The following is a 23,331-nucleotide window of genomic DNA, read 5'->3' as shown; positions in this document are numbered from 1 at the left end:
TGATGCAGCCCTGGATTATAAACTCTGCAGGACAGAGCCAATTTGGGTTTTGTACAGGGCCAAGCACAATCTCTTTGGGGCAGGCAATGTCTTTTCGTTAGATATTTGTTCAGCTCCAAGAACAGTAGCCCTGAGCCCTCACTTGGGTCTCCAAGTGCTACACTAATACCGATAATAATTGCAGACCCGTAATAGACAATAAATAAAACAAAGGTAATAAATTTGCTATGAGGATTGTCCGAATGAAGCCATTAATTACACCCTTGTAAGAATCTGTGGTTGGTATTAGGGACCAGTCCGGCAAACCTTACTCAGGCAGATAGTCCTGCCTCAGCTGAGAGATCCCGTTGAATCATGTGCCCAGCCTGGGCTACAGCCCTGCAAGGCCAAAGGCTGTAGCACAATCCAGGAACCCCATAAAAACACAATTTGTTACTGTTACCAGATGACCAACTTGTGCTGGGAATATGTCATCCATCACCATTCTGTACCATGGTCCTGCAATCCTATGTGGCCAAGATTTTCAAGAGTGGCTATTTGTTGTGACTGTCTCCATTTTCACGAGTCCAACTTGAGACACCCTGATTTTCAGAAGGGTTTTGAAAATATCAGCTACAGATTTTTGTAGTGTAGACAGGGTGTCTGCATGAAACAGGGAAATGAGAGCTTAAAGAGAAGTGGATCCTAGCTGAAAAGGAATATGGAAATAGTGAGTCATGCTTCGGTCTCTTACACAATTGAAGTGGTGCAATCTGGGAGAATTCGGGAGTCTTTTTTGGTTCGTTTTTGCAGTTGCTCTGACCTGTAGGTACAGCCAAGCTTTCTCTGGTGCTGGAAGTGGTGCAAAAACCTGGGCTTACTAACACACATCCTGCCTTGTATGTTTCCGAAGAGAACTAAATAGTAATAGCTACAATGTGACCTGGTGAGCCTCCACCTCCTTTGCTGGCTCTGTTATTTCTAATCTGCACAATTCTCTGAGTGGTTTTTACTAGATTAGCAGTTTATAAATAATAGTTCCAACCTGGGCATTTAAGCAGCACTTTCTACTCAGACATACCAAACTCAGCAGGCAATGGGACTAGAGGCACGATGAAGGGCCGGTCACATGAGCAGGATACAACTCTAAACTGCCCCCACCACAGATTTTCCAACACCAAACTGCCTGCCCACTAACGGATAGCAATGTGGTGTTGCAAACTTCCAGATAGCGATCGGCACCTCTTTCTTTACTGTCAGAGCAGCTCTCATCTTGGTAGCTGTAGGCCTGGGGTGAGCTCAGCACACAGCTCCAGGAGTATGGTCTTCTGCATCTGAAAGGTTTGCAGCCACTTCTGGTGGTCTCAGATTTGTATCACTATCCAGCCTCACCACTTGGTGCTCATTGTATGGACCCAAAACTGCCGCTCCGTGTGCTGTCGCTCAGTGAATGCCTGCAAGAGGTGGTCAGCGCCATCCTCCATCTGTGTCTTCCACTCATCTTCAGTAGCCCTGCTGAATGGCTGGCTGCTATGGCATCCCTTGTCCTGTCCTTGAAATGGACAAGAGAGCTGCATTGATCAGAGCGGATTCCAGGTTTTTGCTGGTGAGACGGAGAAACAGCGGGAAAGAAGAGATTATAAAACGAGACAGATCTCTGGAAATTTGGCCCCAGACTTGCACAATTCCGTGGGAGGAGTGATGCTATCCCGCAATACACAGCGACAGCCCCATAATATGCTGCAAACATTTCCACAAGTTAGCGCACCAGACAGCAGCGTGGGGGACGCCAGGATCTTATCACAGGGCCACATGTCTTTTGCCGATACTGCCTGTTTCTGTGAGGACATGCTCTACCGGCAAAGGCAGCCCAATGTGAATGCACTCTGCCAAAATAGCAATGTCCGTATCACTTTTGCTGCTAAAACTTTCTAGTGTAGACAAGGCTTCTCCCTACATACGTGAACTCCTGACCAATGAAATGCAGTAAATCTTAAACAAGCCTGTGCAGACCCACTGTCCCCTGCATGAACACACCATCTGTGTTTTCCATTTATGTGTTGATCAGACACTCTGGTGATGATCTATGCCACTTTGCCACATATTCTGACTCGGTCTCCTTCTCCCACCCTTCTGTAGATATTTTGCAGTCAGTTCCAAGAGCTACAGGTTGGGCAGCCCTATGGTTTCACATTGCACTGCACAGAGTTAATCCCATCACCTGAGTCCCTTCCTACTTGCCTCTCCACATACACAGAGGGACTGATTCAAAGTGCAAGTGACGTCAGGGGGTATCCTTTGTCGTGAAAGCCAGTGGCCTTTGGATCAGGCTCATATAGCAGGAGCTTGTACTATCTCACTGGGTAGGAATTCCTTGTAGGGTCAAGTCCTCTTCTGGGAACTTGCTTTTCAGAGGATTTGAATCCTATTCAGAGGACTTGCTTTACTTCTTTTTCAGCCAGCAAGATTAGTGATATCAGGTGGCTCAGTTTACAGTCGTACAGTCTTGGGTTAGTTATACCGGCCGCTGCTCTATATTGCAATTTACCTTAATAAACCAATCGGCTGAGCCAATGTATGCAAACCCTCAGCTTGTACTGAGATTAATTTGGGGTGCAGCTGGAGCAGCTGGGACTTTTTAAAGCAGCAAGAGAGCAAGACTCCACGTCCTTGAGTCCTAAAGCAGGCCAGCCACTGTGGAGAAGAGGTATTTCTCTAGGTGAGGAGGATTTTATCACCCTATCGGCTGGGGCCTTCAGGCAGCAATGGAGGGATGTGCAGTGACATTTGAAAGGCCCTGGTCCTTTAGGGATATACACACCAAGAGCTTCCGAAAGGGTCTGGCCTCGGGCAGGATGGTTTTTTTTTGCCTGTTCGCTTTTAAACAATAGCGTTTGTACCTGCAAAAATCTTTCACCGTCACGTTTGATGTGCAAGCCAAGAGGGACGGGAGCAGCCATGCGAAGGAAGGGCCGGTGCACAGAACACCATGTCAGGGGGTATGTGGGTGCTACCTGCCTGGATCCCAAAGGTCACCTTGGAATATTGAACAGCATCTGATGTGCATGGGGCCAGTGGCCAGCCAGGTGCTGGCATCCTCCCTTACCACAGTCCTGGGCCTGGAGCAACTGGGCCCCCTAGCCCCCTGCCCAGCCTCAACACTGCTTCTGTCCAGCCCCAGCCCCACTCATTATCCACCTGGGGTCATCGTCCCACATTCCCTGCTCCCCCCCGGCCGGGGTCCCTCTCCTCTCGGGGAGGGGGTTTCATTCTCCCTCTTGGGGTGTGGGGTGACCGATCGGGGCGGGGCGGTGGCTCTGTGCACCCCCCCACAGGGAGCCCCAAGCTGCCTTAGTTGCAGACCCCCCTCCGGGGCTGAGCCAGCCCACCAGCGCCCGGCCCCGCCCAGCCGGCCCCACGTGAGGCGCTGCCCGCTCGGTCACGGGGGCGGGGTGGGGCCGCGGAAAGTTTGGAAGCGGCAGGGGCAGGCGTCCCGCCAGCATGGAGGTGCCCGCTGTGAACCTCAAGGTACCGGGGTGGGGGGACACGGGCTGCGGCTCAGCGCCGGAGCCCCCGGGAAGCTGCGGAGGTTGAGCTCCCCCTGCTCCCAGGCGTGTGCAGGGGGTCTCCGTGCAGCGCCGCGCACCTGGTTAGCGTAACCCCAGTTCCTGAGCCCACGCGAACAACGGGGGAGAAAGCGGGTCTGTCCCACGGGAACATGGCACCCTCTCAGCGGTGGGGTGGGGGGGTCTTCAGTCCAGGGGTAGCGCTGCACAGCCCTGAGCCCAACCCAACCCTCCCTCCCCTTGCGTTCTGTCCACACACAAATCAGTCTGACTCCGGGCCCCAAGCACTCAGGACCCCCATTCCTAAGGACGCTGCTAGGGAGGTGGGTCAGAGCCTGGGTCGCCCTGTAACTTGGGTTCAAACCCTTGTCATTTTTTTAATGTAGACACAGCTCAAGCTGCAGACCCAAGCCAGCAGGTCTGTGTTGCACAGTAGGAGCCCGAGACCCTTGCGGCCAGCAGCTGTTCAGCCCATGTTTTGGGCAGTGTGGATGCTCAAACCCTGGCTTGGAAATACCAAACCCACAAGCCCCGGTCCCACAGACCTGGGTTTACAGTGCAGTGGAGACATGCCCCCAGGCACTACCCTCTAACCCCAATAGATAAGGATAGATCAGACAGGAGGGTGGCTTTTATTTTGACAACCTCCCTGTAAAGGTCCCATGACTCTTGACCAAGCATTTACCCAAGCAAGGGTCAAAATACCCCCTCTGCTGTAGGCTGCACTGGATACAGATGCCCCTGGCTGTGCACTCCAGGGAGAGCTGCATTCACACAGTGCAGGTGACTTGTCACTCGCTGACATTGAGTGTTGGTTTGATCAAAGATCGTGACTCATTCTCCCCTCAAAGGAGCAAATTTTTCTGTGGCTCAGTAGGGAGCTGCGATCTTGGGGGCTGGGTGCTGGAGGCTGGCTTTCTCGCTCGGTCGGTTTTTGTCTTCAAACCTTTGCAAGAATCTCCCCTGGCTACAACTGGTGCTGCTTCTAATTTGGCCTGTGCCCACCAGAAGCTAGGAGGCCAGGTGGGGTGCTGAGGTGAGAAACTGGGCTAGGACTCTGTCCTAACAGAGCTGGCATGTGCCAGTTTGCTTTGGAGAGAGTGCAAAGAAGTTACTTAAACTCTGTTACATTCCTGTCATGTATTTGTGCCACCCGGGACAGGGTCTTGTGCCAAACATCAGAAAATATGCACGTTTCCTACAAGGAAGGAGGGAGTATTTATATCTAAGTTTCCTTCTTGCAGCATTAACCCAGTTAGTTATTAACCCTGTCATGCATTTCTCATGTCCCCATAGCTCCCTTTAACTACAGGGCAAGTTCTGGGGGCAAGAAAACTGCAGCAGCAACAGTTGGTTAATTAACCGTGTTTTTTAGCTGCTAACACTTGATCTTGGATAAAATTCTACATGAGTTTTCAGACTCAGAATGGGCTTGGCTGCTGTTGGGCAGAGCATTTTAGGAAGTGATCCAAATATCCTGGCGATTTCTGTATAGCTGAAAACGGCTGTTTTTTTTGTTTTGTTTTAACATGTAGGCTGTAGGGCATAGTTTCTAATCTGCAGGGTTTGAAACCTTTACTGGATAGCTAGTGGCCAGAGACAGATGCCGAGAGTGGCCTCTCCCAATATGGATCAGAGTCAACACCTTGGTGAGAAGCCCATCCTCCTTGGAGAAATCCCAGCTGCTGGGGAAAGGGAGGAAGCTAGAATTCCTCTGCAGGGGGTGAGTCCTTGGACTCTGCTCAGGGACTTTTTCAACTGGTGTTTGACTTGGCTATCTGATGAAACTGAGACCTTCTGCACATTTTCACTGCTATAAGAGAGCAGAGCCTTTCTCCTCAGAGCTCCCTGGCTGTTAGGGGGTGTCAAAGACTAGTTTATCTTTCTCTGTCCTCCATTTTTGGGGGCAGGGGAAATCCTGTCTACATAAATATCTTCAGGCCCTTCCTCAGCGGCTTATAGCTTTGCCCAAGCTGTAGCAGGAATGAAATTGATATGGATCTTGTCATTTTTGTTGCTGTCTGCAGGGTTATGAATAGCTGTGAAATTAATCAGAGTCTCGTTAATTTTACTGGGCTGAAGCTTGAGGAAGTTAGGAAGACCAGCACTGGAGCTGTCAGTCTGCAGCCTTGGGAAAACACCACTGGTGTTAAGTTTGCATCCAGAATGCTGGGTTCACAGCCATAAAGTCTAGGCACTTTTATGTGGCATGTTAAAACAAAAGTTTAGATTTTACAGATTCGTGGCTTCCCACTTCCCTCTGCAAGGAAAGCTTTTTTCACTTGCTAGAGGCAAGTAGGAAATGGTGTTTTCAAGTGCTGATCATGTGGCTTGCACATTCTGGTGTTTTTAGAACACTGAATTCTGGGTGACTTTCACTATGGATAATCAGGGCTGTTGTGAGAATTTCTGGGGCCGGGAACACTTGAAAGATCTTGCACTAGTCCATGTTTTTAAAATCTTAACTTTATTGTCTGAGCACCACAAACAAAAAGCATAATAGTGAGCAACAAAGACATCTAATTAAGACAGTAAACAAAATGTGCACTAAATATCTGTTGTACAATGGACGGGGAGGGGGAGCTGTTTTGAATTAAATTTCTCTCTTTAAAGTTTGGCTCCGCTAGGCCCCCTGCAAAAGCAGGGGCCCATAGAATTATCTTGGTGGCTTTTTTATCTTAAGTGACTTCATAGGTGCTGGAACTAGAGGTGTGGGGGTGCTGCAGCACCCTCTGGCTTGAAATGGTTTCCATTATATACAGGGTTTACAGTTTGGTTCAATAGCTCTCAGCATCTCCAGTATACAAATGGTTCCAGCATCCCTAAGTGACTTGTGAAAACAAGCAGAAAGACAGCAATACAAACTGATATTTGTTTATTTTCAGAGTAAGTGCTGCAGGAGTTTTCCCTTGGGGTATCCCATGAAGGCTCTGGTGGGAGGATGACCAGAGTTCCCTATATCTATTCACCCTTGTTGTCTCTGTTGAACCTGCCTGTTGTGTTGTGGATCCTTACTGTATTACAGTAGCGCCTAAAGGACTTATTGTGGTAGGAGCCGAAGAAATATATAGCGAGAGAAATCCCTGCCCCGAAGAGCTTACCATCTAAATAGACAAAACAGACCGAGGGTGGAAAGAAGGAAAGATTATCCCCACTTCAAATGCTGGGACCTGATTGAGTGACGTGCCCAAGGTCACACACAGACAGTCGGTGTCAGAGTGAAGGATTGACCCCAGATCTCCTGAGTTTCCAGTTAGTCTTTAACCAAGCGACCATCCTTCTATTCAGCCTGGAAGCCTTTAAAAGGGAAGCGTGGGTACAAGGGCTCATCCAAAAACCTTTCCACCGTTAATGTCTCTGTCACTTCTAGACTGAGGCTTAATAACGGAGTTTACTTCCTTAGAAGAAGAAAGTTCAGCCATCTGGGATTAAATCCTTGAGCAAAAAGAAGGGAATTAATCCTTCCCACATACCCCTATAAGAGCTGGCCTGCAAAGTGGCTTGTGTAATCTGGCATAGGCAAAGATACCATTAGAAGTGTATTCCTGGCACCATACTGATTTAAGATGCTACTCTGAACTGGACTGAGACCACAACTAACCTCACAGCTGTCAGAGAAGGATATCTTGTCACTATCAGCCAAGCCTAGTAATGAGGAAAGAAAAGGCCCCATATCGCCTTGCCAATCCCCTAAAACAGTCAGTCCTGGAATAGCAAGGCTCTGTCCCTCCCTCCCTCATCTGTGTGGCTAAGCATGCCTCCTCATTTAATAACTGCAATATTGGACCAGACAGCTTTACGGGGGGGAGGGAGCTATCAAATTATGTTAAATGGTGAGGCTTTAGGGGTCTAGTGAGTATGTAACGTGCAATTAAATTTTACATAATTAAGAACTTCTCTGATATTGTGATAGTCTCTTGAGTAAGCACTATTTGCATTTCTCCTTTTTATACAGGCACATCCTGTATTTTACTGATTAGCAGCTCCCATGTGGTCTCCAGGGTGAAATGGGGGAGAAGCAGCATTTTGTAGCCTTCATGAACAACTGAAATAAAATTCAACATTAAAACCCTGTTTAAATGGCTTTTGATGTTGTGACAAAATCCAGCCTACCCTGTGTTAATGCTTAGTCCCAGCTATGCCAAGGTATTGCATTTATACAGGAACAATATTGCATCTTAAGCCGTACGCGCTGTGATATCTAGGCAGAACAGGGTAAGTTAAGGATGAGGGGCTACTTTTCGTTTTGAATTTCCTGGTTTTTGCTTGTTTGTATTGCAGCTTTATTGGTTATTCACATTTTAAAAAGCAACAGTCTTTGTGTTAAACTAGAGAGTGGAGGAAAGGTCTTATGACCGAGGCTCTGTGCCGAGATCCAGGAGAGACCAATAGCATCTCAGAGCTGGCAGTTTGTACTGTGTTTGCACAGCCCCTAGCACCGTGGAGTCCTGATCCCTGACTGGGGCTCTTATGTGCTACAGTAATACAGATAAATAATGATCGTGGATTCAGTTCCCAGCTCTGCCACAGCCTATCTCTGTGGCCATGGGCAAGTCACTTCACCTCTCTGTACTTCCACTTGTAAGGTGGTAATGCTACGACTTCCTTTTTCCATCCTGTCTCTTAGATTGTTCTCTGAGGAAAGGATGGTCCTTTATTGTGTTTGATCCTTGAGGGCTCTAGGTGGTCCTGTGAACAAAGAATGACACTTTAGTGCATGCGCTGCATATTAGATGGCTCAGTAAATGCAATGAGATAGGAACAGTTTTGCGCCCAATCCCTACAATATCTAGACATGCTAAAATCGTTCCTAAATTTGCGTGTAAAGCATGTGGACTGTAAGGGCTGGATAGAGACACACTGACACCCATTGAGAAGTCCCAGTGATTTCAGTAGGACGATTGCTTTGCGTAAGTTAAGGTATTGCTATGGGGCCCTAAATGATGAAGCGTGTTGGGGTTGATGTAATTTTCATTAAGCACCTCTCTCATACAATCTCTTTAGTGATTGAAAACTTTGCCAGGAGATCTGGCAGTCAATGTGAGCTAATTGAGAGCATCTTTGATTTTTTTCCCTGTGGTTCCACATCAAAACTCGTCATGTTTTAGACAGAGGTCCACCCACACCTTGTACCAGTGGAACATACGTCCTGTATTTCTCTGCAGGCCAAAGGTGTCTTAGGGAGTGGTAATGGAGCACAGATTGTTTGGACTCAGCAGGTTCACTGTGTCATTTTTCATGCTGCTGTTCATTCAGAAAGAGCAAAGCTCACAACAGTTGGTGGAAGTTCACAGAGGAGGCCCAGGGCACCTTTCCCAACTGTAAATCAAATTAAACACAAACGGAGAGAAAATGTCCTGCAGTGCATGGAGAATAAGAATGTCTCCTTGGTTACAGAAAATCTCAAACCACCAGGAAGAGAATGCTTGTGCTGCTCGTTTGCTTGGTTGTAAGCCTCTAGCTTCTGCCATTTGCCTAATTAAACACAATGGTCAGAGTCTTTCCTGTAAATATTTGTATTGTGACAGTGCCTGGAATGTCTTTGCCATGCAAGGAGTTGGGATCGGATTGTTCTACTCCCATTGACTTCAGGGAGAGGGGAGGGAATTCAGCACCTTGCAGGATTGGCCCTGGATTTTTTTTAGCAGGCATCTGGGAAGCTGAATGTCACCGTTTCCGTCTTCAGACCTGGCGAGGTGGCGCTGGGGCTGAACACTGTCTCTGAACAGAATGGCAGGAGGGGAAGGGAGAAAGCATATTAAACCCTCTGTGCCAGCAGGCAGGGACTTCTGCTGAGGGCTGATACAAAATGGCCTTGCAGTGGGAGCCGGGGCCCCAGGGCTGGGACACCTATTCAGTGGCATTTTAAATGCGCTAATCAAGTGTAGATCAGATTGCCAGGCTTTCTAGTCAAACTGTTTTCTGGTTCCAATATCAATAACCGGTTTAAAAATCCTAACCTGGCCCTGAATAACCTGCTCAAAGAGGCAAGAAAAGGAACAAATTGCGACCAGATCGAAAGAAGCCCAGCAGCAGAGGCCAAGGGAAATGGCAGTGTCCATTGTGCCTCTGCAAACCAGCTCTTTGAACTGGTCTGTTTCTATAGCCTGGCTGGCGCTTTTTGCTTTCCTTGCCCTTTGAAGCCAGTAAGAACCATTTCCCTCCAGTTCTCCCCTGTTTCTCAGACTTTCTGACCTGTCTTCTCTCTGCTCTCCTGCAGGCAATCGTTCTGGTGCACTGGCTGCTCACGACATGGTGAGTCATTGGTACGCTGCTCGGACCTGGTGAGAAGAGGGGGTTCTTGAGAACCAAGAGTCAGCTTGCGATGGGTTGGGTCACAAACTCCCTCAAGACGGTCACTAGATGTGCTGGGATCCCACTGAGAACAAACCCTTCTGCCAGAAAAGGCTTCCCTCCACTCTGCACCGGTCTGCTCCAGCACTGACCAAAAGGTTGGGCCACACCACCCTGCACCTCGCAGAGATTAAGATTCACTTAGTCCAGGGGTTTCTCAGGTAACTAGGACTTTCCCAGCACCCAGTATTCAGTCTTTCTGGGAGTCTAAACCCCGAATACATCCGTTTTACTCTTATAAAGTTTATACAGGGTAAACGCGTAAATTGTCCACCCAATCTAACACTGATAGCTGTGCCCAGCTGTTTGCTCCCCCAGGTATTAATTACTTACTCTGGGTTAATTACTAAACAGACGTGGTTTTATTAAGTACAACAAGTAGGATTTAAGTGGTTCCAAGTAATAACAGAAAGAACAAAGTAAATCACCAAGTAAAATAAAGCAAAACAGGAAAGTCTAAGCCTAATACATTTCAGAAACTGATTACAGATGAAATCTCACCCTCTGAGATGTTCCAATAGACTTCTTTCACAGACTGGACTCTTTCCTAGTCTGGGCCCAATCCTTTTCAGACCAACGTTGTAGGTTATGGCCTGGGTCCAGCAATCACTGGATGTGTCCCCATAGCTACTGTCCTTTATTACAGTTTCTTTCAGGCATCTCCTTGGGGTGGAGAGACCATCTCTTGAGTCAGTTAAAGACAAAATGGAGAGGCTTCCAGGGCCTTTTATATTCTCTCTCTCTCTCTTGTGGGCGGAAACCCCTTTGTTCTTCTATGCAAAATCACAGCAACAAGATGGAGTTTGTAGCCACCTGGGCAAGTCGCATGTCCACGAACGAGCTAACTTTTTGCAGGCTGACGCCATTGTTTACATGTTAGTTTGAACGTTCCCAGGAAAGCTCAGATGTGGATTGGTGTCTCCCAAAGTCCATTGTCAGTTAAGTGTTTCTTGATTGGGCACTTACTGAGAATAGTTCTTTCTCAAGAAGCTGACCAAATGCTTAACTGAGGCTACTTAGGATTAAAACACATTGAGATACAAGTACATAGCCAATATTCATAACTTCAAATACAAAAATGATACACACATACAGACAGCATAATCATAACCAGCAAATTACAACCTTTCTACAGACACCTTACTTGACCGCCTCTGTATAAGATTTGGTGCAACTATAGGACTTTGGTTGCAACAATGATCTATACGGTTATAGTTCATGTCATTAACATCACACTGCTGTTTTGGTGTTGGGGGAGCAGTCTCCGTACAGCATTGTTCTCTGCCTGGCTAATAATATAGGCACAGCACAGTGGTGTTGGTATGAACCTGGGGTGGCTTCTCTCTTAAATCATGCCACTGCCCCATGAGCTTTTTCACAAGCGAAGCTGGGTCCTGTTTGGGTGGCAGCATAAGGCAAAAGCCAATGAAATGTGTCTCCAAATGACTCTCTGATAACTCTTCTCTCTGTGTTGGTCCTGGGTAGTGCTCCAGGGTGGTACTGGGGGTACCTTCATGCTGGGCGTTCTGTCTTTCAGATACAAGGTAAAAGTGACAAACCACATGGAACTTAACGCTTGGCTGGTGTAAATCGGTGTTGCTCTGTCAGCTTCAAGAGAATGAGCTGGGAACCAGGCCCAGGGCTTCCTGTCTTTCTCCGGCCTATTTACATGGCCTTGCAGGAGGGCTGCCACCTACTGAGCAGTTCCTTGTGGCCAGGACCGGCGCTAGGGGTTTGAGCACCCTAGGCGGCTGGCAATTTCGCCGCCCCGCGCGCTGGTCCCGCGGCTCCGGTGGAGCTGCTGCAGTGGTGCCTGCGGAGGGTCCGGTGCTCCGCGGCTCCGGTGGAGTTGCCACAGTCATGCCTGCGGGCGGTCCCCCGGAGCCGTGCGAGGAGCCGACTGTCCGCAGACATGACTGCGGCAGCTCCACCAGAGCTGCGGACCAGCGGACCCTCCACAGGCACCACTGCGGCAGCTCCACCGGAGCTGCCTGCCGCCCCCTCTGGCAAAACTGCGTCCACCAATTATTCTGGCACCCTAGGCGATTGCCTAGGCTGCCTAAATGGTAGCGCCGGCCCTACTTGTGGCTAGAGTTCCCTATGCGGTGGGCTCCCTCTGCTCTGCTTTCCCTTTTAGAGCCACCCACAGCCTTCCTTGTAAGTCCTGCTGCCCTCCTCTTGGGGCTGCGTTAATGACCTCCAACCGTTCCACCAGCAGAGTCCCATCACCACAATCCATCGGGTCACACTTAGCTCTGGCTCTTCTGCCGTCCACACACAGCTCGTCCCTTGCCACCTCTGGCTCTTCGCAGACTCGTCTCTCGTTGCTGTCTCTCCCTGGAGTTTGTGGCTTTTTTCTCTTGCCAGCATTTCCCCTGTACTGAGGAAGAAGGCTGTTTATATACTACCTGCCTCAAGAAAGCTCCATCTGATTGGCTGGAAGAGAGGGAAGTCCTGACCCATCCAACACTACAGGGCTCCTGATCCTGAGCCCTTAAACTCCAAGACACTGTTCCTTTTCCTCCCATCAAACTCCTAATTCCCTGGGATCGGTTCCTCTCTTCTATTACGAGGGCTTTTCCTGAGCCTTTGCTCATTCCAGCTTCTTGGAACAGGGTCTCCTGGCCCCCTCTACTCCGAAAGGGCCAGTATACCCCATTATAGGCCCTCATCACTGTGGTTTCTGAGTACCTGTCAGTCTTTATAGCCCCCCTGTGAGGTAGGGCAGTGCTATTAGCCCTCATTTCACAGGTGGGGAACTGAGGCACCAAGAAGCTAATAACTTGCCCAAGGTCACACACAGAGAGTCCACTTCAGAGCAGGGATTTGAACCCAGGTCTCCTAGGCTGGTCCCTCACCATGGTATCATCCTTTCTTGACCACTTAGGGCCATTTAAAAATCTTTTGTCATGGTTAGCACAAGCAAGATTAACTCAGGTGTCCTGCCCAAATTCCCGTGCATGTGTATTAATGCATCTCTGAGGCATCTTTGTCATAGTATCTGGATACGAATTATATCGGTATGAAGTAGCAGAAAATTGCTCGGGATGGCTGAACAGAACTCCCTGCCAGTCTGTCGCCTTTTAGATTTAAGATGCTACTCAGGAAGAATCAAACCAAGATAGCTGGGGCCCTTTCCACCAGCCACTGTCTTAGGAAGAAGCTTGCTGGAAAAAGCTGAGTTTTGCAATGCATCCTGCATTATATCCTGTTTATGACCCCTGTAGCTTTAATTGACTATAATAGCCTTCACTTCTTGTTCTAAACTGCCTTCATGCTGTTGTGGGCTGCTAAACAGCTGTCATTTCCCCATGGAGGTGGCTGCATTTCAGTGACAGGTGAAGATCACACTATCTATACAGGTCGAGAGAGAGAGTGGGCTGTGAAAACACTTTGGAATTCTTCAGAATTAAGGTGCATAATGAACGTAAGAAGCTGTCAGTTGTTTGATTTACACTGCAGCAGTGCTTAAAGGTCCCTGTGATAGAGAGTTTCTGTGGGGCCCATTGTATTAAATTTAAGAATGGCTTATGTATAGGCTTGACAGAATTCAATGTTTATCTTTTGATCATTTCAATGGGCAATGTCAATAATTTTTTTTTGAAGCATTTTTTTTGTTAGATTTTATCAGTTTAAATGCCAGTTGTGGGAAATTACGGGGGATATCAGACAATGAAGGGAGTCCGGTAATAATTATTCATGACGGTAGATGTTGCGATTCATAAAGCTTTATCACTGTTAAAACACAAGCTGTCAACATCGCAATATTGACAAAATATACCAAGTCGATGTCCTTAAATCAAACTCGAGTAAGTTCTCAAGCAGTGTTTTTCTTACTTTGCCTAGCTGTACATTTTGATCATCATCGATGGAAATATTTTTTGTCGGGGTGTGTGTGTGCGTTTGCATGCGTGTATAGTGAAATGGGTGTTTATAAACATTTACCAATACAAATCGAACCTTTTCAAGCCTATTTATGTATCCATGTGGGCCAGAGAGCGTATGCAATTCCAAGGAGAGGGTTACCAGCATTCCTCCAGGAACCAAAAGCAGCAGGGAGCGATTATGGTGAATCACTTAGTTTGTAAACCCCTCCAGAGCAGTATAGCTTGTATACGCTGGGTCAAACAGGATTTTTCAGAAACCAACAGACCAAGAAAGGACTTTTGGTATAAAAAGGCTGAGTTTAAACTGTCTTGGGGCCTGCCTTCTGATCCAGCAAATGGACAGAATCTTCTGTCCATGGTGGGACCCCAGCCCTTGTGGAAGGGCTGGAAAGACATTGGCCTCCTCTGGGGCCCCATTAGACTGCTGGGTGACTCCTGATATGTTTACTGTGTGTGTTTAAGCCTGTTTATTGTTTCCATTATGTTTTCTCTATGATGCTTTTACCCTAAGAATAAATGTACTTGTTTGAAAGAGCTGTGTGATAACTTGTAAGTGCTGGCACCACACTGTTCATAGCTCTTGGGGAGGGAGCAGGGCATAGGGGCTTGCTGTTAGGCAATCTGGCTTGCTGAGGATATCACAGTGTAAGGCAGGGAGCTGGGCAGCCTTAAAATCCCCTAGTCAGAAGGGAATGGGACAAGGCTCTCTGTCCAGAGACAGGTGATGGCTGCTGACCTGACCGGACAGTCCTGGAGTGGACCATGGAGGTGGGGATACAGGGTGCAGTTACCCTGAAATTGACAGTACCAAACAAGGTCCAGGCTCCATTGCAGTAGGTACAGTACCCACACCTTGCAAGAGCTGGTTTCTGCCCCATGCGGCTTGCAGTCTCAACTGACTTCATCCTGAATCAAAGCATTAGCCTAACTGTTGTCTGTAACGTTTATTTTTGTGTAGGCTTGGAAGCCTTAGATTTTTATCCGTAAACGTCAATAAACATTGATTTCGCCATACACACACAAATTAAGGAACAAAGATTTCTACTGAAAATATAAATTTACACATAGGCAAAGTACGAAAAAGGCTGCTTGAGAACTTTAGAGTTTGATTGAAGGCTGAAATGTTGATGTATGATATTGACAATTTGTGTTTTCACAGTTATACTGCTTAACTTTTTGAATCTCAACTTCTGTCATTAAATAATTAGTTGGACTTCCTCCATAATGTCCTGCGACTGTGGAAATTTAAATGGATAAAACTAAAATAAGTTTAAAAATAAATATTGATATTAGCTGTTGAAATTATTTTAAAAATGAATTCTGCCAAGTGTGCTTATGTGATTAGATTTTTAGATGTAACTAAATCTCCATAACAGGGTGGAGGTAAATATATCTCTGCAATGGAGACCAGCTGGGAACAGTGCTCTGAACAAACATCAAGAGACCCTAAAGAAAATAATCCTAACCCTTTGTTTGTAGGGGATTTGATTGTGCTAATTGTATGCGTGTACTGTAGGAAATGCTTGAGCTTAATTGGCCTCATAGCTGATGTTGGGATGATAGGTATAACACTGGGAAAGGTTAACTGAGACTGGAGGGCAATCATCGGCTTCTTCCGGTTGTTGGTGCACAGACCCTATAGTAGCAAATGGAGAGATCTTGTAGTAGTAATTCTTGGCTCGTACCCTTGATTGATCCAGAAAGCTGATTATTCCTATATATGCAGAGTTCTAGGGATGGGGATGTAATCTCTTCATATTGCTGGAATCAGTTTTGAAGATAACCCCGGAGTCTTACCTGCAGAGGAAAACCCGCCATATTGCGGGAACAGGTCTAGCATTCCGTATCGAAATCTTGCAGCACACAGATCTAAGGACAAGGGTTGAATTCCAATGGTTAAGATCACACTAGTCACACCAGATATGTTCTGAGTGGTTGTTTTTTTTGTGTGCCTTGTCTGCCAGGGGATGCTTGGAGTTTTCGGACTCCTACACATGGGGAAACTTCACCGTCCTGGCAGTGGGGGTTTGGGCAATTGCTCAGCGGGATTCCGTCGATGCAATAATCATGGTAAGTCTGGGGGCAGGCACCTTCCCGAATGGGCTCTATAAGAGGGTGTTGTGGGGAAGATGTCCCTGCGTTTAAGGAGAGAGGAGCAAAAATTGCTGAGAGTCTATTCTGCTTTTCAGTGGTGCTCGAAATTGAAAAGGGCACTTCCGACTCTCAGGCAGCCAGATTTTCAGAATAGCTGGGCTCTTGTTTAGGCACCTAACTGAAGGTTAAATGTGCTCAGCACCCATTGTTCCTAATGGGATCCACTGGATGCTGAGCACTCATGGCCTTTACTGGATGAACTCCTTAACCATGCATCGACAAGAAAGAGGCCACCGCTGCTGCCGCCAGCACCGCTTTAAAACAAACCACAGTGTTCAGCTTGTTTGTAGAAATAAATTGGCCTGCCTCTTTGAAAGGGACCCATTCGAATTAAAAAAAAAGTCTCTCAGTTTCTTGCCTACTGCTGGTAGAAGTAAGACCTAAGATGACTGTAACTAAAATATATTGGAGAGACTATTTTCTCCTTTTTAAGCCTTGTGTATTTAACAGCATTCTGTCTGGTCAGTTTCAGTGTTTCCCTTGATATGCAGTTTGTCCTGTTGTTCCCTTCCATTTGTGTAGGCCTTTCAGATGATAAGGGAAAGAAATATGTATTTTTTTAAATAGGCAACTTGATTGTGAAGCCACAAAAATTGGCAGTGGGACTTAGGCAGGTGTAGGACAGGGAAAGTACTGTTAACTTTTTGAATTAACTAGGCCCTAATCCTGCAAAAACTTACACACATACTTACCTTTAGGCATTGTGAATGATCTTATTGAAGCCTATGGGATGAATTACAGCAGTATAGTTGCTTATGTGTATAAGTCTGGTGTCCACAGTTCATGAAGGACTAATAAATTGGAGAGGGTTCAAAGCAGAGCCAGGAGAATGCTCAAAGGATTAAAAAACCTGCCTTATGGCGATATACTCAAGGAACTGTTTAACAAGAGAAAATTAAGAGATGAATTAATAAGTTTATAAGTAGCTACATAGGGAATACATATTTGATAATGGGCTCTTTGGTCTAGCTGATAAAGATCTAACAAGATCCTGTGGCTGGAAGCTGAAGCTAGACAAATTTAGACTGGAAGTAAAGCAAACATTGTAACAGTGAGGGGAATTAACCATTGGAACAATTTCCCAATTCTCCATTAGAGACCTTTTTAAAATCAAGACTGGATGTTTTTCTAAAAGATAAAATCTAGTTCAAACAAGAATTATTCCGGGTGAGTTCTATGACCTGTGTTATGTCAGAGGTCAGACTAGATGATCTGGCCTTAGAATCTACGATACATCTTTACAGAGTATCTGCAAAGAGCCAGTAGCTGGTTAACGTAATATATTAAACAACAAATGTTTGTTTTTTATGAACACAGAATATTGAATCTGAAAATTAAAAGAATGTAATGCACTCTCTATGCTTGGGCTTGGATACCACAGTGAGGGGCGGCAGTATAAAAGCACTAGGATAGAGCATAAATGCTCCATGTTTACTCTCAGCATTTCACTCAGCTTTGACAATGCAGAGAAGCGACTCAGTTTCACTTTGCCTCTTGTGTGCTAGCACAAAGCTAGTGTTAGGGCTACAGCCACTTTAGAGGAATATTGAAATCCTCACATACGGTATTCATTTAAATCCGATACCACCTGAATCCCTGATTGGAACTGCTAAGTGTTACTGCAGTGCAAATATGAAATTTGTGTCCACCTTAGACATGTCAAATCTCGTTTCATACCAACCCTAGGTTTTTGGACCTAGCCTGACTTGGCAAAGGGTCCCACCGAAGACTCTGATCTGCTTTCCCCCTCCCTCCCCGCCTGAGCTCAAAGTGCTGCATGTATTTTAAAAATAAATCTCTCTCTCTCACCCTGGAAAATACAAATGAGAAGGAAAAAAGGTCTGAGCCAGGTGAGGAGGAAGAATTGTAAATATGAGACCAAGAGTCGTCGTATTAGGCCAGGGGTCAGCAACCTTTCAGAAGTGGTGTGCCGAGTCTTCATTTATTCACTCTAATTTAAGGCTTTGCGTGCCAGTAATACATTTTAACGTTTTTAGAAGGTCTCTTTCTATAAGTCTATAATATATAACTAAACTATTGTTATATGTAAAGTAAATAAGGTTTTTAAAATGTTTAAGAAGCTTAATTTAAAGTTAAATTAAAATGCAGAGCCCCCTGGCCCAGTGGCTAGGACCCGGGCAGTGTGAGTGCCCACTGAAAATCAGCTTGCGTGCCGCCTTCGATACACGTGCCATAGGTTGCCTACCCCTGTATTAGGGAAATCCATCTTTTACAGGGAAAAGTGTAAGGTGTTAAGTAATGAACAGGAAGGGGGTGAGACACCTGTCAAGGGGGTGTGAATTCCATATGCTAGAGGCCACCATGGTTACAATTTCATGCTGACCTGGAGGTAAGGCAAAGTAAAGCCAGTGGCATGTGAGCGCAGATGTTCGAGGATGGAGACGTGTTACCTCCCGAGACTCTGATTTCCATTGGTTTGGGCTGTTTGGCTCTTGGTGGTGAATCAAATTTCCAATCAATGTCTTTGTGTTTCTGATTTCCAGTTCCTGATTGGCCTGTTGATCACGATCCTCCTGGACATCATTAACATCAGCCTCTTCTATCCCCGGCATAGCTCTCTAAGTGACCTGGAGCGCTTCAGTTCGGGCATGGCCATCTTCAGCCTCCTCCTCAAACCCCTGTCATGCCTCTTTGTCTATCAGATGTACCGGGAGCGTGGGGGAGAGTACATCGTCAACCTAGGTAGGAGGCCACACATCCAGTTCCTGTTGTCGGTCTGGGCTTATCCTGCCTTCTGGATCCTTCATGCCTGCTCTCGGTCTGGGATATGCACAGCTGGATTCTGCCTGTTATAGTGGGTCTCTCTCTTGCCCAGTCTGTGTTCTCACCTTCTTGTGCCCCCAGTTTGTCTCATGCTTTCTGGGTTTTTTATGTTCTCCCTCTTTTCCCTTGCAGACTTGGAGTCCTCGCCCAACAGTCGCTTTACCTGTGACGGTATTGGCTCCAGTGCTATCCCCCTTGTCCGACGTAACTGAGCTGCCTGGCTCCTCTTCCTTCTCCCTTAGCTGTGTGTGTCCCATGGCCGGACGAAAGCCTTTGTGTCTGTCTTCCTCACCGACCAGTTCTGTTCCCGCTGGCTGTGCCTAGGGCAGAAGGAGGGAGGAGAGGGAAGAAATGAAAGCCTGTTGAGAGAACAGGGGCAAGGTGTGGGGGTTGGATGCCTTGCATATGAGGTCGCATTGCCTGGACAACTGAGCATGGATATGAAAGTCTGGCTTCTCATCCCAGCCTTGTTGTGACACCTTGGGCAAATTGTTTTAATCTGTGCCTTGGTTTCCCCTTCTGAAACATGGGGCTAATATCTACCTCACGGGGGGGAATGTTGTGAGGAATAGGTGATGTCTCCAATGTCCTGGATAGATGAAACATGTCACTAGTTTACAGTTCCTCAGTGACAACCGCAGAGAAAAGAGGGTGTTAGCTGCTATGAAACGACCTTCTGCTGTGTGTATGGGGCAAGCCCTGAATCTGAACTAGCTGGCTTGCAAATCCCCACTGAGCTGCTTTTTTGGGGCATCCTTGGCAGAGGGGCCTGCAAGTGGAGGCTGCAAAGCAAATTCTGGCCCTGTTGGCCTGTGCCTGTCACTAGCCTTGCTGCTGCTCTCCTTCCCCTTCCTGCAGAGGGTACTATGCACTCTGGAGCCTGCTTTTTGCCTCTTAAAACTTCTCGAACAGCAGCTTTTCACCCTCGTCTCTTCGGAGAGCAGCTTGGGCTAATGCACCACTCCACCACCCCCAGCTCTGAACTCCCTGGCTTGTAGGAAAGTGGAGAGGTGTTATAAGGTCCTTGCTTTGCTGCTTCCGTGCTACTTCAGAAGATAAGGCCTCCCATGGAAGGGGGCACTATAGAATCCAGAAGATGGGATCAGCTTGGGCACCTGGGGATGCCATCTGTAGGATTCCAGTCTCATCCCACCTAGTGTAATGGGGAACAGCTTTGATGCCTGCCAGTCTCTCTCTTGCCGCGCCGTTCATGAAGCTGCAAGCAGAACGCGGAGGTGCCAGTCCCTGTGGGTTCTCAGCACAGTCTTGCCAAGCACCTGGGCACAAGCCACGTCTATGAGCTGCTTTCTGTGCTTGTACCCCAGACTTCCCATCTGCTTGCTCGCATCAGGAAGAGAAGGTGTCGTTGAGCAATGAGTGCCGTTTCCTTCACCTCTCTAGGTGTTAGGTGCTGTCCCTTCCAGCCCAAGAGTGAGCCCTGCATGTAGATCTCGTCTTTAACTTTACGCAGCTCCGTCACTAGACCGAACTCAATAAAAACTAGCACTAGTTTCCTGTGCTAGCCCAAACTGGCTTCACTGCAGCCTTTTGGTACAAGACGAGTCACTGATGAGGCTAACACGTTTACCAAACACGCCTTTCTGTTAGCTTTTCCGGTGGCACCTTCATGCCACCAGGTCTATTCCACTGCAGTGCAACTATCCCACGTTGTTGCCCTTATGTATTTTCCTAGTCACTACTTAGTCAGTTTCGTTCTATGCAGAATAGCCGTCTGTTGCCTGGCAGTTCCCCCAGCCCCCTGCCTGCTTTCAGCAGGGGCTGTCACATGAGTCAGTGACTAGCATTGATTTAAATAATTTTCTAGCTCATGACAGTTGATCAGCCTAGATAGACAAAAAGCTTCTCTCTCTCGTTGCCATGAGGCTACATCAAGGCTCTGTAAGATGCTTAACACTGTAGACCGTGTTTGTAACATAATCAGGGCACAGTTGTATTTTAAGACTGTGCCCAAGTGTGATACACTTTGCTTTGTGACTGGGTCCTCAGAGATACGAGGCTGGGCTTATTAGGAAGAGAGACTGATGGGTGAATCATGCGTTCATCTCTTCGCTCATTTCTACCAGCCAGACATGGTGCCCCCCAGATTCATTTATTGCAGCGGGGGTTCAGTCCTCCCTGGCTCCCACAGGAAACTGTTCAAACAGGCCGAAACAAACTGTATTTCAGCAGCATTTCTACTGTGAGTAATTGTGGGTCCGACTATTCAACTCAGCCTCCTGGCTGCAAAAGCAGTTCCTCAGTGAAAGAAAAGCAGCCCTGGCTTGTTGTTCTGAGTGAGGATCTAGCACTCATCATCCCCACCTATTAAAATTATTTTGCCTTGGACTAGCCCTTCTCCAGCTAGCTGTGAAGCTGCGTGCATGCTCCTGGAACTATACTTCTTCCAGGAACTGTCTCGCTGCATAAGTGTAGGTCCCTTCTTCAGGATAAATCTAGTTGGACTGGAGGACTCACTTACAGCATGATTGTACTACACCATTATTAAAACACCTGACGTGCAGTTGTAACTATAGAGGACCTTGGGGCATAAGTGTTTATTATTCAGAGCTAATGGCAACAGTGGTGTCTAGAATTAGCCATACTGCAGCAGCATGCTGGTCCGTCCCTTCTGATATCCTGCACCTGGCCATTGCCCAGTTCTGCTTCAGAAAAACTCTGTAATACAACTGGCAAATGGTGCATTGCTAAGCAAGGAGGTGGGTGAGGGAGGCTTTTGCCCCCCAGTGCTAATTATCCTTGGAAGGAAGAGTGCTTTTACTTGAATGAGTGTAATTACAAGTAGCATGTGTCACAAAATTCCTTAGATGCAAGGAAAGCAAGGGTGCAATTAATGTGATGCAGTGCTGGACTGCACATTCATTTTATGTGACTTCCTGAGCTGGCATTGTCTGAAAGCTTCATCTCTTCCTTCCCATGCAGGTTTCCTCAGCGTGGGCCGGGATCGCAGCTCATACCAGTCGATTGATCAGCATGATGCACCTTGCCCGTACCCTGATCTGGACAGCAAGCCAGCCCCACATCCCTTCTGAGGCTCCCCCCCAATTGCCAGAAACAGAGAGCAGGATCTCACTGATGCCCCCCACCCAGCAACAAATTAAAAACTACCCCTCACTGTTTTTCCCCCCTATTGGAGTAGGCTCTAAAATGAGCAAGCAGCAGAGGATCTAATTTTACTCTCCTCCCTTTGAACATCCATCCTTTCCTGAGGGTGTGTAGGTGGATTGGGTCCTGCAGTGAGTTCAGAATGTCCTTGAGAAGCCAGTTTAAGAACCATAGGTCTGTCTAACCCTACCACGCCCTGCCCCACAATGTCACTATTGTCTGAGTTATTGCAAGAACCTTCCCTGTAGTCTCCCAGGTCCTACGCTCTGCAGCTCCTGCATCACCATTACACCTCGCTACCCAAGATGTTGATGTAGAAGCTGGTTTAAAAGGCTCTTTGAAATGTCCATCTGATTGGGCAGCAGTCTACTGAGCCAGTGGGGGTGACCTTGGTCATATGGATAAATCTCACAAGTGATTGCCACTGGAGTTCACAGACACTCTCCTGTTTCAGTAAGGTGTGGTGGATGCGCATAAAGTTGTGTTCATGTGAGTAACTGCCCAGGCTGGCTGGGAGTAATTGCACACAGCTGGGCTGGGAGAAGGTGGGTCTGCAGGGCCCATGAGTTCTTATTCTCCCTCTACCTAGTCTTGGGTTTTCATTTTTTGTTTGTATGCAGGTGTCAAGTCCACAGGGACACTGTGTGATGACTGTTACTTGTATGTTGTAAATATGTGCCTTAAAACACACATTTGCCTTCACTTGGCATCTAAATAGAACTATTTTTTTTCTAAAATAAAATGAGCACCTTAGCGCTGACAGAATTCTGTGTTAAAAATTACACACTCGCCCCACTGTCTCATCTGTAATGTGAGGAAATTCTGGATGAGTTAGAATTAAGCCCAGTGGCATGGGAGAGTGGTAAAAGAAGAAACAGCCTTTCATTTCCACTCAGTTACTGGTTTGAGTCCAGCACAGGACCTTGTGGGGGAGTTTGCATTGTAGTTAATCAGGGTGGAGTGGATGACGTGTCTTTCTGGGACTGCCACAGAGATAAAGGTCTGTCTCATACGGGTGTCCCAGTAGTAGGGTGACCAGATAGCAAGTGTGAAAACTCAGGACAGGGAGCGGGGGGGTAATAGGTGCCTATATAAGAAAAAGCCCCCCAAAATCAGGACTGACACCATTTTATGGCTGGTCACCCTACCCTGTAGTATCCCATTTTAAACAGATACTGCAAGTCCTCTAACCATCTCTGGTATTCTATTAATTATTAATCATCAGACTTCATATTTTTTCTAGTGCCTTTTGTGGGATAATCACTGTGGCTTACAAACAAATCACAACATTCCTGGAAGGCAGGTGCTCCATATTCAACAGATTGCTAAAGGGATGCAGAGTGCCCTAAGAGCGCTATACCCCTGCTCACCCAGCAAATCAATGGCAGAGCTAGTGATAAAACCCTGGAATCTTGGCTAATGATTTACTCTAATAAATAACACCCTTCTCTGAATATAAGCACAAGTGCCCTCATATTCAGATA

General features: G+C 47.0%; 1 protein-coding gene across 3 annotated transcripts; it reads left to right on the top strand.

Annotated features, from left to right (window-relative positions):
* The first annotated feature begins 3,403 nt into the window (after positions 1-3,403).
* AGTRAP (angiotensin II receptor associated protein) lies at positions 3,404-22,612 on the top strand. 3 transcript variants are annotated; one of them, XM_030537706.1, is made up of 5 exons: positions 3,404-3,507; positions 9,766-9,800; positions 15,751-15,856; positions 18,445-18,643; positions 21,665-22,612. In XM_030537706.1, the coding sequence occupies exons 1-5, from the start codon at positions 3,481-3,483 to the stop codon at positions 21,772-21,774; spliced, it is 477 nt and encodes a 158-aa protein (XP_030393566.1). In that variant the 5' UTR covers positions 3,404-3,480; the 3' UTR covers positions 21,775-22,612. The 3 variants fall into 3 exon arrangements, with proteins under 3 accessions (XP_030393566.1, XP_030393564.1, XP_030393563.1); XM_030537704.1 differs by lacking the exons at positions 3,404-3,507; positions 9,766-9,800 and adding an exon at positions 9,818-9,997; XM_030537703.1 differs by lacking the exons at positions 3,404-3,507; positions 9,766-9,800 and adding an exon at positions 9,818-10,060.
* The last annotated feature ends 719 nt before the right edge of the window (positions 22,613-23,331 follow it).

Source organism: Gopherus evgoodei, chromosome 18 (assembly GCF_007399415.2).
Source record: "Gopherus evgoodei ecotype Sinaloan lineage chromosome 18, rGopEvg1_v1.p, whole genome shotgun sequence".
Classification (NCBI taxonomy): Eukaryota; Metazoa; Chordata; order Testudines; family Testudinidae; genus Gopherus; species Gopherus evgoodei.
This window is presented reverse-complemented; position numbering and strand designations above follow the sequence as displayed.

Excerpts from the sequence above, each read along its gene's own strand:
- AGTRAP (XM_030537703.1), top strand. The coding sequence starts at position 9,909 with ATGTGCTGGGATCCCACTGAGAACAAACCCTTCTGCCAGAAAAGGCTT. Across the intron at positions 15,857-18,444 it reads CCGTCGATGCAATAATCATG|TTCCTGATTGGCCTGTTGAT; the intron begins GTAAGTCTGGGG and ends TCTGATTTCCAG. Across the intron at positions 18,644-21,664 it reads AGAGTACATCGTCAACCTAG|GTTTCCTCAGCGTGGGCCGG; the intron begins GTAGGAGGCCAC and ends CTTCCCATGCAG.